Genomic DNA, 17,496 nt, shown 5'->3' on the forward strand with positions numbered 1-17,496 from the left:
TGAGGACAAGAATCATCAATGGATCCTAAAATTATTGGGTGAAAATTTGGAGAGTAATAGGATATTTACATAGTCTCCAGTGTCTCCTTATAAGACATTTATTAATTATAAAAGGAATTATAATAACTGTACAGTGAAGAAATCTGGCTGACACCACCTTAACCAAATGACCAAGTGACATTATATGTGACTAACAGATACCCCATTCCTTCTAATATGATGTACAGAGGAGCAAGGCTGGGACTAGGATGAAGCAAACTAGGCACCTGTAGTTAACTCTGTATTTTCATGAAAGTAAAATGAATATCTCCTTAAATTCTATGCACTAGATACCTCCTTTAGCTTACCCTGGTCCCAGCCCTGATGAAAAGAGCACACCATTAATTCTGTGCTATTCTGGACAAAATGCATAACCTGAATCTAATCATGAGGACACATCAGACAAATACAAAATGAAGGACATTCTACAAAGTAACTGGTCTGTACTCCTCAAAAATGTCAATGCCACTAAAAACAAAGATTAAGCAATGGTCTCAAATACGAAACATAAAAATATGACAACTGAATGTAACACATGATCCAGGATTTTCTGTAAGGGACACTACTGTGACAATTTGTGAAATCTGAATATGATACCTAGGTTAGCTTATAATTCGGTATATGATGATTATACAGGAGAAAATACTTGTTTTTAGGAAATTCTGAATCAAGTATTTAGGAGCAAATGGGCATCATGTCTGCAACTTACTTTCACATAGTTCAGAAAAAAGTATGGGCAAATAGATAAAGAGAAAACTATAAACTAAATGTGCTAAAATGTTTATGTTTAGAAAATCTGGGCAGAGGGTGTATGGGAATTCTTTGTTCTATCTTGCAACACTTCCGTAAGTCTGAAATTGTGTCACAATAATTTTTTAAATCAAATATTTAATAGGAGTTCCATAAGGAGAGAATATAGACAATGAGAAGAGGCAACATGTACAAAGCAGAATATTTTCCAGAGTTGAAGATCCAGGTCCTCAGTTTAAAGGATCACAGTAGGATGTTCTCAGTAGGTTAAATTAAAATAAGACCACACCTAGGAAGACCAGAATATTGAATTTGAATAGAAACTTAAAGCCACCAGAGAGAAAAGACAGAGTACCCACAAAAGAATGAGAACTAGACTGGTAATAGACTTCTCATTGTAAATAACAGCTAGAAGCCAATGGAACAATAGTTTTAAAGTGCAGAAAGAAAATCACTGTCAAACTAGTATTCTCTACTAAGGTGAACTATCTTTTGAAAGTGAGGCTATAATATATTTTCAGATATTCAAAAACTAGGAAAGTTTACTACTCAAAGACCCTGACTGAAAGAACTACAGAGAGCTATGCACATTCCCACTGGAGCTCAAATACGATGACATTCTGCCTTCTTGTTTTAACTCCCATACTCTAAACAGATGTCTTTTTTACTGCCAATTTAGTATCATATTTTTCACGTTTGTGCTTTTTATTGGTGACTTTGTGTTTAAAATGGCCCCCAAGCACTGTACTGAAATGCTCTGTAGTGTTCCTAAGCGTAAGATAACTACGATGTGCCCTACAGAGAGAATATATGTGTTAGATAAGCTTCATTCAGGCATAAATTATAATGCCACTGGCTGTAAGTTCAATGTTAATGAATAGACTATATAAATATGTAGTCAACATATATATACATATCGTATTTATATAATCAACATATTTATATATACATATAATAAGGTGTCTTTAAACAGAAACACGAAGGGTAACATGGCAGAGTGAGAGACATCCTCAGATCTCTCCCCTTGAAACAACAATAAGCTGAACAACTAAAACTCAACAAAAAACACCCAAACTGCACACCAGCACTTCTGAGCGTGGGATCTGCACATAAGAGCTACCACAGGCAGGCGGTGGTCTGGGAGAAATAAAGAAGCTGCCTTTCACAGCCTCCAGAGCTCCCTGTAGGAGGAGGGGGAGGGGAGAAGGAGTGACGAATTCCCTGAACAGCCCTACCTGGGAAAGTTGTGAGCTCCCCATGGCTGGCTGGCGGCAGGGCCCAGTCATCAGGGCAGAAAGCGGAAAAGTGGCCAGCAGAGAAACAACAGTTGATTTTTACTGACTGCAGCTGCAAAACTGAGATTGACCCGCAGCCCCTAACCCCCCAAACCAAAAGCTCCTTCCCTCATACTCTCTGAGACTGAACACCATGGAGCCCCAGAGGAATCTGAGCAAATGCTACCAAAAATGTTTCTAACACTGACAGGGACTGAAACTGGGGGTAGTAAGCGTGACTAAATATCTATCAGAAAATAAAAAGGTCTTTGACCTCAAAGGCAAGGGAAGTAAAAGCAAAAATAAATGAATGGGACTACATCAAACTAAAAAGCTTCTGCTCAGTAAAAGAAACCATCAAAAAGGTAAAGAGACAATCATCTGAATGGGAAAATATATTTGCAAGCAATGTCTCCAATAAGGGCCTAATATCCAAAATATACAAAGAACTCATATGACTCAATAACAACATAAAAAACAATTGATCCAATCAAAAAATGGGCAGAGGATCTGAACAGACACTTCTCCCTAGGGGACATACGAATGGCCAACAAACATATGAAAAGATGCTCAGCATAGTTAGCTATTAGGGAAATGCAAATCAAAACCACAATGAGATACCATCTCACACCTTAGAATAGCTATAATCAACAGGACAAGTAACAAGAAATGTTGGAGAGGATGCAGAGAAAAAGGAACCTCATACACTGCTGGTGGGACTGCAGATTGGTACAGCCACTATGAAAAACAGTATGGAGTTTCCTCAAAAAACTAAGAATTGATCTACCATATGATCCAGCAATCCCTCTAATGGATATTTACCCCAAAGACTTGAAAACCCATATCAGAAAAAATATTTGCATACCGATGTTCATAGCAGCGTTATTCACAGTGACCAGGATATGGAAGCAATCGAAGTGTCCTATGATAGATGACTGGCTAAAGAAGCTGTGGTACATATATACAATGGAATATTTCTCAGCATAAGAAGGGAGGAAATACTGCCTTTTGCAAAAACCTAAATGGACCTCGAGATAATCATGGTAAGCAAAATAAGCCAGACAGAAAAAGTTGAAAATCACAGGATATCACTTATATGTGAGATATAAACCTAAAAGCAACAAATGAGCAGGACAAACAGACTCAGGGACATGGACTATAGACTAGTGGTTACCAGATGGTAGGGGGTGGGGGAGGAGTGGGGAGGTACCCCTAAAGGGGGACATATATAGGGGAGTAGGGAGAGGGTGAAATGGGTAAGGGGATCAAATATATGGTAGCTGAAGAAAACTGGACTTTGGGTGAAACACCATAGAATATATAGATGTCAAATTATAATATACACCTGAAAATTATATAATTGTAGTAACCAATGTTACCCAATAAACTTAATTAAAAAATAAATAAACAGAAACACACAGAAAACAAAGTTATGTACTGATTAGTTGATGGAAATGTGACCAGAGGCTGCATGAGTTTACCCCTGTATTTCCTCTAGGAAAAATAGGTCAATATTTGCTAATTTAGTGTTAGCAATAACTTTATAGGACATAACTACTGCAAATGAGAATTGACTATAATTCTTTTTCAGTTAATTTAAAATCTAGTGTTTATTGTTTAATGGATCCTTATTTCTACTTTCTTTTCTTTGTGTTCTGAATTAATCAAATTTTATTCTAAGTTTCACCTGCTTTATAGCACTAAAACATGATATTCTAGAGCTACGATTTGTGAAATACCTTGAAATAACTGTATTTCATAGCAGGGCTTTTCATTCCTTGACAGGATAAGACATAAACTTGCTTACGAAACATCTTCATTGCTGGCAACTATATCAAGTAGTTTAGATTTACTCAAGTCATATAAATGAACCAAAAATTGTCAATTATTATGCTTAGTTATACCTAAGTATGTCATTTAGTGAAAACCCCGAGGTCTACACATTTTTCTCACATGTCATAAGGACTGAACTCATTTAAAGTCAGTATAAAACCTGCAACTTCTTTTTAGAATGGGCAACACTTAAAATGACTGACATCAGTCTGTTAAACTCAAGAATTCTGAGTTATGTATGCAGAAGGGATCACCTTGTGCTCATAGTAAAGGATTTAGAGTACTGTGGTCAAGAGGGACTTTTTGAAGTGATGGATATATTTTCTATCTTGATAATTGTGGTGATTATTTGGCTGTATACCTTTGTCAACGTTCATAGAACTGTACATCTCAATAAATGACATTAAAAAACTAAGAATCCTATGGTATTTGGGAAGCAAATAATGCCAACAGAGGCTAGGCAATATGTGGGGAGGAGATTCTTCTTTTACTTTGGCTTATTCTTAGCCAAAGGGCTGAAATAGAAATCTTTGTTATTGAAAACAGTAGTAATGGATATTTTCCAATTTTCTTCTGAAGTACTATTCTTTACTTTGGATTTTTAATTGCCTTATACTATAATTCTAAAATTTTCCTCAAAAAAAAAAGAAAAACAACACTTGAGGTTTTATTTGTATTTATGAATTAAAAAAATGTTTTCAGACATTCTCCAATGTGGTTTAAATCTTAACTCACAAAACTCATTAATTTGAGATTTTATAACATAACATCCCTAGTTGAATAAAAGGCTTCTGACTATAAGTGAAACAGGATGACTGAGATGATAAGGGGAAGTAGAATGCTCCTCTTAAGCAATGGCCTCTCTTTAGAACTTTATAGCCTCTGGGTGTTTATAAATATAAAAGACAGGTTCACAAACCTGTGCATTACGTGGCTACTTCCCCTCCCACATTTACAAATAAGTGAGTGAATGAAAAGATTTCCTGTCACTTAATACACGTGGGAGGGGAGAATTTAAGAGATGGAGGAATGAGCCTGCTAATGTTTTTGACACTGGATGCCTCTTAAGGGCATGGAGATGGGCAGATAGCTGGATGGGTGTGGCAGATGTGACTCTGGTTTCTCTTAGGTCAGATAGTAACCCTTTCTAAGATGTCCAGCAGTTAAGCTAGGAAGAGGTCATCATATCTGCCAGGGCCACCTCAAGGTTTAAACAGGCCATGCATCTATTTGGTTCCCTCTTTGCTAAGACTGGAAGAAGCCTTCCACGCAAGCTGGCAACCATGCTGTGGGGGTTGTACAGAGTAATTGGGTGGCAGGATAAGTTCTCCTTGTTTATCTCTAGACAAAGTTCACGTTTCAGGTGCTCTGAAGAACCACCGTATAAGGGAAGACTCCTGCTTTCGTCATGTACTAGCTGTGCAACCTTGAGGAATCTGTTATTTCCTCCTGTGACAATACGGTGACCTTCTCTGGGTTCTGGAGAGAATTGTTAGAGAACGTATAGGATTGTACATACAAATACAATTGCCACGATTGGCACAGCAGTTACATGACTTTCTTCTGACAGATATAAAATTCATATTTCCCTTTATGCTTTATTTGCTAGGAAGCATGTAACTAAGTTTTTATTTCTTTGAGTTATGTAGTAACTTCCTCTATTCTGAATTTTTTGGTAGAGTTATTCTACATTTCATTTTCCAGTTCTCTCCCCTTGATTTTGGACTGACCCAAAGTCCTTTTTTTATCTTCAGAACTTGATAGGCATTAGGCCTGAAAATTTAAAGTTCCTGGCTCTCATTACTTCTGGTTTAACTGCTTTGGGGAGTGAATGGGCTTAACAGCAAGTCCAGGTAAGGACCTCATGGAACATTGGTGAAGAATAGGCAAACACCGGGTCTTAGTTGGCCCTGAGGAGGGAAGCCAGTGCTTAAAACCATAACTACTCAGAGTTGTGTAGGGAGGACTGACTAGATTCTAGTCGATGTGTTCAAGAAGTTCAGATTGGTGAGGTGGGGGTATGTGGTACTCTGCCTGGGTGATGGCAGCATTCTGGACCATCACATGGGAGGCCATAAGAGGATATTCAGGACTTGAGAAAGAAGGAATTTCTGGGGACCATACAAGGGTAGGAGAATTATGTTTTTTTTTTAAATAATAATATTTTTTATTTGTCAATTATAGTTGGTATATAATATTATATTAGTTTCAGGTATACAGCATGGTGATTAGACATCTATATAAGTCACAAAATGATCACTCCAATAAATTTAGTGCCCCTATGACACCGTACGTAGTTATTACAATGTTATCGACTATATCACTTATGCTATACTCTCCATGACTATTTTGTAACTACCAACTTGTACTTTTTAATTCCTTCCCCGTTTTTCACAGACACCCCCAACTGGCCTCCCAATCTGGTAATCCTCAAAATGTTCTCTGTATCTATGAATTTGTTTCTGGATGGCTTTTTCGTGTATGTGATTGTTTGTTTTGCTCTTTAGATTCCACATGTACATGAAAACACTTGGCATTTGTCTTTATCTGACTTACTCTACTCAGCACAATATCCTCTAGGTCCATCATGAAATATCGTTTTCCATCTCTTTACTTTCTGTCTGTGTTTCTTTTAATCTGAAATGAGTCTCTTGTAGGCAGCCTATGTAAGGAGCTTGTTTTCTTATCCATTCAGTCACTCTATATTTTGATTGGAACATTTAATTCTTTTTCATTTGAAGTACTTGTTGATAGATATCAAATTATTGTCATTCTTTATTCATGTTTTTATGAATATTTTTTTTCTTCTTTAAGAAGTTCCTCCAACATTTCCTATAATATTGACTTGTGATGATGAACTCCTTTAGCTTTTCCTTGTCTGTCCTTCAATTCTAAATGATAACTTTGCTGGGAAATCTTGGTTGCAGGTCCTAGGTTTTCATTACTTTGAATATTTTGTGTCAAGCCCTCTGTCCTGCAAAGTTTCTGTTGAGAAATCAGCTGACAGTCTTATGGGAGCTCCCTCCTAACTAATTTACTCTTGCTGCTTTTAAGATTCTCTCTTTGTCTTTAACTTTTGACATTTGAATTATGATGTGTCTTGGTGTGGGCCTCTTTGGGTTCATCTTGTTTGGAACTCTCTCCTCTTCTTGGATTTGTATGTCTATTTCCTTCACAGGTTAGAAAAGTTTTCTGTCATTATTTCTTCGAATATATTTTCAATTTCTTGTTCTCTCTCTTCTCTTTCTGGTACTCCTATGATGCGAATGTTGTTACATTTCATTTTGTCCCAGAGGCTCCTTAAACTATCTTCATTTTTTTGGATTCTTTTTTCTTGTTGTTGTTCTGATTGTGTGTCTTCCACTACCCCATCCATTACATCGGTGGTTCAACCCTCTGCTTCAACCATATTGTTGATTCCCTTGAATAAGATTTTATATTTTTTACTGGTTCCCTTTTATGTTTTCCATCTCCAATTTTATGTTTTCTATCTCTTTGTTAAAGTTCTCACTGAATTCATCTACTCTTCCCCAATTTCACTGAGCATCCTTATAACAGTGTTTTGGACTCTGTATCTAATAAATTGCTTGTTTTCATTTTGTTCAGTTCCTTTTTCTTGAGCTTTGTTCTATTCTTCCATGTGGGACTTGCTCTTTTGTCTCCCCATTTTGGCTGCCTCTTTGTGTCTGTTTCTATGTATTATGCAGGGCTCCTAAGTCTCCTAAGTCTCCCAGTCTTAGTATATTGGCTTTATGTAGAAGGTGTCCTTTGGGGCCTAGTGGCACAGTACTGGGAAGGGTCCAGCTGCATGCCAAGTTCAGCTGCAGCCTGTGCACCTTTGGGGCCACCTGGTAAGAGTCACCAAGCAATCTATAGATTGCTGCCACCTATGTGGGCTTAGAGATGCCTTGAGAGGCCAAGCCAGAAACTGAGGCTAGCTGCCACTAGTGCGGGGTTTGGGGCTGCTCAGCAAGAGTTACTGGGCACGCCGAGGTCAGAAACTGCTTCTTTGAGTTTTATGAGCCTTTGAGAGCTTTTTTGGAAAGTTGACAGCAGGAGCCAAGACAGACCATTTGTATGGAATAAACCACTGGAAACAGCTTGGATGGGCCTGCAAGTTGGGAGAAGCAGAGTCTCAGGGAATTAACTGGGTAGAGCGAACTGTGTCGTCCAGGTTGATGGTGACTCAGATACTGGGGTGCCTGCATCAACAGGATGGGAGAGGGGAGGGCTCAACAGAGGAACAATGGATACTGCCAGCACTTCTCTCTAGGAGAAAGCTGCCCCTCTAGCCCTTGCCCTGAAGCCTGACAACTCAGTGCCTCTCTGTATGTCCCTGATGCCCCTCGAGCAGCTTCCCAGCACTGGAGCTCCTAGCAAGCGAGTCCACCAGCGAGTAAGTCTGGGTGTGGGCCCTTTAAGAGGAATGTCTGTGACTCCTACAGCCATCCATCTCATTCATTAGCACTCTCCGCTGGTTTTCACAGCCAGAAGTTGTGGGAACTTCTCTTCCTTGCACTAGAACCCTAGGCTGGAGAGCCCAGTGTGGGGCCAGGACCCCTCACTCCTCAGGTTGGGGAGGGGGGCTCTGCAGCCAAGATATCCCTCTCAATTCTTGATCACCACATGCAGTTGTGGGACTGGGCCATTTCTCATCTCCGCCCCTCCTACTGGTTTGAGGTTATCTGTTATTTTTGTTTCTAGTTGTAGGGCTTCTGTTCAACCAGACTTCAGGCAACTCCACACGCTCGTTGCTCTGTAGTTTCATTATAATTTTGGTGTGGTCGCAAGAGTTGTCATGCACACCTTCTACCTTCTACACCATCTTGACTGGTCTCTGGGGAGGATTATGGTTTTATGAGACCTGAAGCTTGTACAATTTAGGGGGCCCACTTTAAGAAAAAAATACAAAATTAATTCATTTTTGAAAATGCTATAAAGCACAGCACTTGGAACAATTTGCTTGGGCACTACTCAGGGTCTTAGCAGGGGTCCATGCAAGTCAGGGACATAAAGCATAAGCTTCATTAACTTCATGGTATGTCCACTTCTGTCGCACAGTGGTATTCAGGGTAGGGCTCCAGACACAGTCAGGAGTAGAGGTACAGATCAGGAAACTAAAGCAGGAGGCCAATTCAAATTAGGCTGGGTTCATAAAGAAGGGCTAAGAGAAAGGAGATAGCTTGATCTGCATGTGGGTATACAGGGCTCAGTTCTAGTATTCTAGATACCAGACTTACTACAGCCAACATAACTCCATACTTCCCTTAAACACTGGAAGGTCTGCCTTGGTGGTCATGAGATCATGCCCAGATTAGTGCAGAAATTAGGAAGGGCTGACTGCCCTCTGTGTCTGTGGCTAAGTCAGGCAGAAGATGAGTCTGATAGGGACTTGTACATATTAATGTTTGTTCATCCAGTCATTGAGCAGTTAAAGGCCCCATCTCTGTCCTCAGGGAGCTCACTGTCTAAAAGTGGCTGAAATCTAAATATGTTACAGCTAGTCCCAAAAGAAATCACCTATGGACCCCAAGAGTCTCTGAGTAGTGAGGAGGACTGTCCTGGTTTTAGTATTGAAAGTCCTGTGTTTCAAAAAATTCCTCAGGGAAAACCAGGACAGTTGGTCATTCTAGATCAGAGGGCTAGTGACTATTTTTCTTGGAGGCAGGAGGGCATCATGGTCCCTGGGCTCAGCCTTGAAGCACCATTCATTTCCCTTTAGAGTGTGAAAGGGAACGGTGGCCCTTACATATTTTCTAATCCAGCACTGAGGGGCTGCATCCAAATTTCTTTGGAGTATGTGAGGTTGGTAAATGAGTTGTAATCCTGGGCCTGTTGTATGAGGAGAAAGTGGAAGGAGTGGCAATGCTGGGAAAAGAGCCTGGGAGAACAGCCTCAGTGGCCACCTCTGAGGAGAAGCAGCAGCCAAGCCAGATCAAGACGAAGGCCACCACGTGATGGAGCTCCATGCAGCGATGGCCTCCAAATCAAGAACAATGGACTAACCCACTCAATGCGGAACTTCAGAGTTTCTGAGCCCTGTATTCTGTAGCCCCAAGGGCAGAGTAGGGTGAGACTAGGCTAGCAGAGAACAATGAACATGGAAGAAACACATTATCCCTTTGTTCCCCCAGCCCTCTCGTAGACACTAGTCTATCCAGGTTAGGGAAATCAGCTCTGGGTTTTTATCTGAGATCTTCAAGTTTAATTTATCCCACACCCAACACCTGTAATTACATGCCAAATTTTGTACAAACAAGCATCTTCTCAGGAAAACGGCATTTATCAGGGTCTCAAAGTTGTCCAAGATTGGAAACTGATTAAGAAATACTGGACTAAGTGGTTGCTAAGGTCTTTGTTTTCACATCCTATAATTCTTTGATAATATTCAAGATAATTAATTTGAATCTTGTCATCAAAAGGTCACTGCCACTATGCAATGCCACCAGCAGTCCCCGGTTTGGAGTACAGTGAAGAGAGAAACTTTATTCTCGTGAAACATCTGTAAACAGTCTACAAACCAAACAAGGGAAATGCAGTCTCTGGTAAAATGGCAAGTGTGTTCCACCAGACAAAGAGAAGAATGGTTTATATAGAGAAAAGTTTTACCCCTACTTTTGTTCCTGATTGTTCTCAGTTCACGCAAATGAGGACTCCAAATTCACAGTCTGATTGGTCCAAATTGCTCTGTTCTGATTGGTCATTATGGAGCAGCTCTGACTGGTCAGTAAAGAAGAAACTGAGGATATAGCTGTGCAGCTCCAATTAGACACAAAAGATCCCAGTCTTATTAGTTGAAATACAATATCAGACACTTCCTTATTAAGGGTTGGCTTATATAGCAGGAATGCAGTGCAGGAGGCATGGCAACTCAGTTTGCATTTTTGTTTTGTTTGTTTTTTTACAATATGTGTATGAGGTCTCTGTAAACAATGGCTGCTAGACTCTGGTTATGAATTTGGGCCCAATTATCCAGAAAGAATCCTTCTCGGCAGATATATTCTTTCTTGGGGTTGATAATTTATAAAAAGGATTACAAAGAAAGTGTCAGGGTCCAAGAATCACAATGACTATCACTTTAAGAAATATGCCAAATATTAATAACTGGTAATACAAAATAGCTTTCTCTGTTGTGAAAGGGGGCCTTTGATGGCTGATTTATGAGTCATCTTGGCTAGACTAGTGGACACACTGTGTGGGTGCTCAGTTGTTTGGTCAAACACTATATGCTGCATTGGATATTTTTTTAGTTATGATTAACATTTAAACCAATAGACATTGAGTAAAGCAAATTACTCTTCATAATGTTGGTGAGCCTCATCCAATCAGTTGAAGGCCTCATGAGCAAACATTGAGGTTTCCCAGAGAAATAAAAATTATTAAGACTGCAACACAGAAACCACAGTTTCCCCTTGCTGCCCTTGTAGAATTCTACAAGACTGTAACGTCAACTCTTACTTGAATTTCTAGCCTTGCTGCCTGCCCTGGGACTTGCCAATCCTCTCAAGCATGAGCCAATTCCTTAAAATAAATCTCAGTCTCTTCGCTTTATCCTATTGGTTTTGTTTCTCTGGAGAACTCTGACCAGTGCACAATCCATTAGTCATTTATGTCAAATTACAATACTGGGGATTAACATATATATGATTTACCAAAATATTCACCACAGGTGAAGGCCATCCTAAGGCCATTTGGAACAAATGATTACTATTGAACAGGAACAGCATATAAAGAGAAAAAAATGTTCTTTTCCAAACTTCAAGTAATATAGTCAAAGGACCCAATTTAATAAAATTGGCTGAAATTTTAGCATATAAAGAGAACAGCATATAAAGAGAAAAAAATTTTAGCATATAAAGAGAACAGCATATAAAGAGAAAAAAATGTTCTTTTCCAAACTTCAAGTAATATAGTCAAAGGACCCAATTTAATAAAATTGGCTGAAGTTAATTAACATCACGATTTGGTTAAAATAACGATTTGGTTAAAAATGAATATCCTTTACTTTTTAACTGATATACCACTCTGTACTGTTAACCGCTTTTACGAAAAGTACATATTCATATTACTTTTATAATTCTAGAAAAAGAAGCTAATACATTTCAGGCACTGGTTTTTTTTTTGTTTGTTTTTTGTTTTTTGTTTTTGGTAGTGCTGCTGGTAGTGGAGAGGTAACACCTTCCCACTTCCTACAGGCCCTGGGAGCTGGACCACCCCATAGGAAGACTCTTGGGCTCCAGCCTGGTGAAGTGGAGCTGCAGGAGTCTGAATTTCCACAGGATTCCTTCCTGTCCATGTTTACAACATGCCTGAAAGAGCCCATGCTCTTTAGGCACCAGTGAAAGGTAAAGGATCTTTAAGAAACTTTCAAATTCCTGAAAAAGCAACCAGTGGGTTGGAGCTTGATGGTAAAAGCAGCCACCCTGGCTTTGTCCCTCCTTCCCCATCAGAGGGCAGAGAAGATCTAACTCATTGTTATTTATTTCATTTGCTAAGTATTTATTGATGAGAATTGCATGTGCAAAGTTTAAGAAGTCTGGGGTGGGGGCGGGAGCGGAGAGGAGGGGACGGCGGAGAACTCTGTTTATTAAATACTTTCGTCTGAATTTTGAATTTCTTTTCAGGACATTTTATTTTTCTTAATAGCGATTCATAGAATGTAACGGGTTAAAAGAAACGCAGGCATTGCCTCAGGGAGCTTAGATGGACGATAATTAAAATTAAGGGCCTGGTCAACATAAAAAGCGGTTGGCCTTTGGAGAATCAGGCTGTGCCAGTGTGCTTGGACCTCAGAATTCCACCACTCTTACGCTCACCTCCACGAGCTTCACCGGGTCAGCCCAAACAAGCCCGCGCCTCGAAAAGTTCACTGCGCAGCCGTGACGTCACGGCCTCGGGGCGGGGCCCGCGCGCGGCAGGGGCGGAGTCACTTCCCGGATGTCGCGGAGGGGGCGGTCCGGGGGCGGTGGCCCTGCGGGGCTCTCTCGGCCCCTGAGGTCCTGGTGTGTATAACGCGCCTGCTGGATAGGCGGCTGCGGCTGAGAGGCTTATGGAATCAGGATGTCTGGGCTGCCCACCGTCCCGGAGCAGGGGCGCCCGGAACAGTGTTCGCCGAACTCCCCGTGCGCAGGCTTTGTGCTGGGGTTGGACGTGGGCAGCTCAGTGATCCGCTGCCACGTCTATGACCGCGCGGGGCGGATCCGTGGCTCCAGTGCCCAGAAGGTGACTGGGGACGGGCGTCGGGGCCGCGGGTCAGGGTCGCACGTAGCACCGGGATCGGGTCGGGGAAGGCAAATGCGCGGGTTCGTCTCATCCGGCCTGGACACGGCCACCAGCAGCACCTGCGGGCCCTGGGTCCTGAGCGCGCCCAGTCTTGCCATATTTTCGCATTCCCTCTCCCAGCAGGGTTGAAACCGGCGATCTCTTCCAGTCCAGGCTGAGGGCAGGTGGGCCTCAATTTGTGACCCGGGCCGTTCGCTGTCATTCTGGTCACCTGAGGATTTGCTTCGCCGTCCTTATCTGGGTGGGACTGCGGTGACTCGCAGAGCAAGGGCAGGCTGCATGTATCCAGACAAAGGGTGCTTTTTGACTTGCTTGGATTTTCTTGCACTTCCCTGATAGAGCTCCAGCCTCGTTTTCATTTACATTTTATTTTTTCAGATCATAATAGAGTTTAGCTTTATTGTCCCTTCTTCAGTTGTCATCAATATTAACTACTTTTCAAAGTGCTCATTCCTCACATGAGCAAGCAACTGATTTCCATGGATATGGGAGATATTGAACCGATTTCAATGGGAGGTATTGAACAACTTTTGAAGACTGTATTGTCACTACTTTTCTCCTTTTCATTTTTCAGAATCATAAATATCTTTTTCTGGTTTGAGAAACCTACCAAGTCATAGTTGTTGTTATTAATAAATTCTTGTTATTAGTAAAGCAGCCAACAGACTGGTATTCTGTTGTTCTCATTGTAATGAAGTGCAGATTTCTACACAATTTCCAGCATACCCAAAATAATGTTGATCAGTTATGGTTCCTATTTACTCTTCTTTCCAATATCAACATCTTTTTTATGTTAGCAGTATCAGAAAAGGAGCCATTAGTTACCTAAACTATTTCCGTAGCACTAGACTCCCCATTATTTGGATTCCCACCCATCTTCCAACCCTCTTAGAATTGTTTTTCAACCACAGCAGTTACCCAGGAGCAGGTCTAGCCAAATGACTGCTTTGAGCATTTGTTTTGAAAAAACAGGTTTCAGTTCTGGTTTGGAGACCAGGACAGTGAGCTGGAACTACAGCAGCTCCCTGGTCCCTTCACTATCAACCTGTGTAGAAACACTGGCCGGCCACCCACCCACACACCACATTCCCATGGCAACTAAAAAGTATAGATGAAAGTTGACACAGTCCTTCAGCAACTGTGTGTTCCTTATCTTTTTATGAGTATCACAACATAATGATACTTTTCACATAGTCTCCCTTATAATCCTAGACACAAAGTCCTTTTGTTTTAAGCAGTGATTTTTTTTAAAAAAGGAATTTAAGTATATGGAACTAAAGGGAGACAAATTGTTAGAACATACAAGATTTCACAGTTGCTGTATTATTTGGGGCAAATCATTAGTTTTTAAGAAATGAGGCAAGAATCTCAAAGATGAATCAGTATTGCTGTGAGCAGCAGAAAACTAGAATGGTTTGTTCAGACTCAACTGTGGGGAAGGTATCTGGAAAGATAAGTGAATAAATAAAAAATAAAAGTCCCTGCTATCAAAGGACAAAGCACTAGATTTATAGCACGTTGCTATAAACTTCTTAATCTAAGAAGCAATGTCTCTCAAATTGTAGTAGGAATTTTATAGCACTGCTTCTTAAAGTGTGGTTCCTGGACTGCTGGGGTTGGATAAAGAAAGTAAGATGTAGACACGTGCAGCAATTTGGCAAAGTAATTTTTGTTCATTGACCTTAATAACAAAACATTGGGGATTTTATTTTATATGTAATTTTATTTCATATGTAATTTTTTGTCTGAGTTTTTTTTTATTTTCGAATTACAGTCAGTGGTCAATATTTTATTAGTTTTAGGTGTACAGCTAATGTTAGACATTTATGTAATAAGTCTAGTACCGACCTGACACCATGCATTGTTATTATGACATTATTGACTATATGCCCTATGCTGTAAACTATACATCCTCATGACTATTTTGTAACCACTAATTTGCTCTTCTTAATCCTTTCACCTGTTTCATGCAGTCTCCCAACCCCATTCCAATTGGGCAATCATCAGTTTGTTCACTCTATGAGTTTGTTTCTGTTTTGTTCATTCATTTGTTTTGTTCACATATAAGTGAAATCATATGGTATTTGTCTTTCTCTGACTTATTTCACTTAGCATAATACTCTTTAGGTCTATCCATGCTGTTGCAAATCGTAAGATTTCATTCTTTTTTATGGCCGAGTAATATTCCATTGTATGTATGTACCATCTCTTCTTTATCTGATCATCTATACATGGACACATAGGTGTACGGCTAATGTTAGACATTTATGTAATAAGTCTAGTACCGACCTGACACCATGCATGTCTTGGCTATTGTAAATAATGCTGCAATGAACATAGGGATGCATATATCTTTTCGAATTAGCGTTTTGGATTTTTTCAGATAAATACCAAAAAGTGTGATTGCTGGGTTATATGGTAGTTCTATTTTTACTTTTTTAAAAACCTCCATACTGTTTTCTGTAATGGATGCACCAATTTGCAATCCTACCAACAGCGCATGAGGGTTCCCTTAGCTCTGCATCCTTGCCAACGCTTGTTTCTTGATTTATTGATGATAGCCATTCTGGCAGGTGTGAAGTCATATCACATTGTGGTTTTAATTTGCATTTCTCTGATGATTAGTAATGTTGAGCACCTTTTCATATATCTGTTGGCCATCAGTATGTCCTCACTGAAGAAATGTCTATTCAGGTCTACTCATTTTGTAATCAGATTGTTTGTTTTTTGATTTTGGTGTTAAGTTGTGTGAGTTCTTTATAAATTTTGGATATTAATCCTTTTTTGGATGTATCATTGGCAAATCTCTCTTCCCATTCTTTAGGCTGTCTTTCCATTTTATTGATGGTTTCCTTTGCTGTGTAAAAACTTTTTAGTTTGATGTAGTCCCATTTATTTATCTTTCTTTTGTTTTCTTGCCCGAGGAGACTCATCCAAAAAAAATATTACTAAGAGCAATGTCAGAGAGTACTGCCTATGTTTTCTTCTAGGAGTTCTGTGGTTTCAGGTCTTACATTTAAATGTTTAATCCATTTTGAGTTTATTCTTGTATGTGGTATAAGAAAGTGGCCTAGTTTCATTATTTTTCATGTTTCTGTCTAGTTTTCCCAACGCCATTTATTGAGACTGTCTTTACCCCATTTTATATCCTTGCCTCCTTTGTCATGGATTAATTGACATACATGCATGGGTTTATTTTCTGAGCTCTCTATTCAGTTACGTTGATAAACGTATCTGTTTTTATGCCAGTACCATGCTGTTTTGATTCCTATAGCTTTGTAGTATAGTTTGATATCAGGTAGCATGTTACCTCCAACTTTGTTCTTCTTTCTCAAGATTGCTTTGACTGTTTGAATTCTTTTGTGGTTCCATATAAATTTTAGGATTACTTGTTCTAGTTCTGTGAAAAATGTTATTGGTATTTTGATAGAGATTGCATTGAATCTATAGATTGCTTTAGGTAATATGGACATTTTAACAATACTGATTCTTCCTGTCCTTGAGCACAATATATGCTTCTATTTTTTTGTATCTTTCTTCAGCGTCTCATAATTTTCTGAGTACAGGTTCTTTACCTCCTTGGTTAAATTTATTTCTAGGTATTTTTTTTTATGTAATTAATAATGGGATTGTTTTCTTAATTTCTCTTTCTGATAGTTCATTACTGGTGTATAAAAATACAACTGATTTCTCAATATAAATTTTGTATCCTGCTACTTTACTCAATTAATTTATCAGTTCTAATAGTTTTTTTGGTCGACTTTTTCGGGTTCTCTCTATATGGTATGTCGTCTGCAAATAATAACAGTTTTACTTCTTCTTTCCAATTTGGATGCCTTTTCCTTCTTTTTCTTGTCTGATTGATGTGGCTAGGATTTCCAATACTATGTTGAATAGAAGAAGTGAAAGTGGACATCTTTGTTTTATTCTTGATCTTAAGGAAAACATTTTTAGATTTTCACCATTGAGTATAATGTTAGGTGTGGGTTTGTTATTTGTGGCCTTTATGTTGTTGAGGTATGTTCCCTCTATTCCCACTTTGCTGAGAATTTTTATCATAAATAGATGCTGGATCTGTGAAATGCTTCTTTTGCATCTGTTGATATGATCATAGGATTTTTATCCTCCATTTTCTTTGTGTGGTGTATCACATTAATTGATTTGTGGATTTGGAACCAGCCTTGAAGCTGAGAGTAAATCCCACTTGACCATGGTATATGGTCTTTTTTAATGTATTTCTGGATTTTGTTTGCAAATATTTCGTTGAGGATTTTTGCATCTCTGTTCATCAGAGATATTGGCTTATAATTTTTTTTTT

The 17,496-nt window shown here is 39.4% G+C and overlaps 1 protein-coding gene across 2 annotated transcripts in view; it reads left to right on the forward strand.

The window, feature by feature from the left end:
* Nucleotides 1-12,843: 12,843 nt before the first annotated feature.
* The window catches only part of GK5 (glycerol kinase 5 (putative)), a 68,112-nt gene continuing 63,459 nt past the window's right edge, over nt 12,844-17,496 (forward strand). Inside the window, exon 1 of one of the 2 annotated variants that reach the window (XM_011364456.2) lies at nt 12,844-13,118. In XM_011364456.2, the coding sequence (XP_011362758.1) occupies nt 12,957-13,118 (162 nt within the window). In that variant the 5' untranslated portion in view covers nt 12,844-12,956. The remainder of the gene's footprint in view (nt 13,119-17,496) is intronic. The other variant, XM_011364457.2, reaches the window with a different exon arrangement.

Source organism: Pteropus vampyrus, unplaced genomic scaffold, assembly GCF_000151845.1.
Source record: "Pteropus vampyrus isolate Shadow unplaced genomic scaffold, Pvam_2.0 Scaffold97, whole genome shotgun sequence".
Taxonomy (NCBI): Eukaryota; Metazoa; Chordata; class Mammalia; order Chiroptera; family Pteropodidae; genus Pteropus; species Pteropus vampyrus.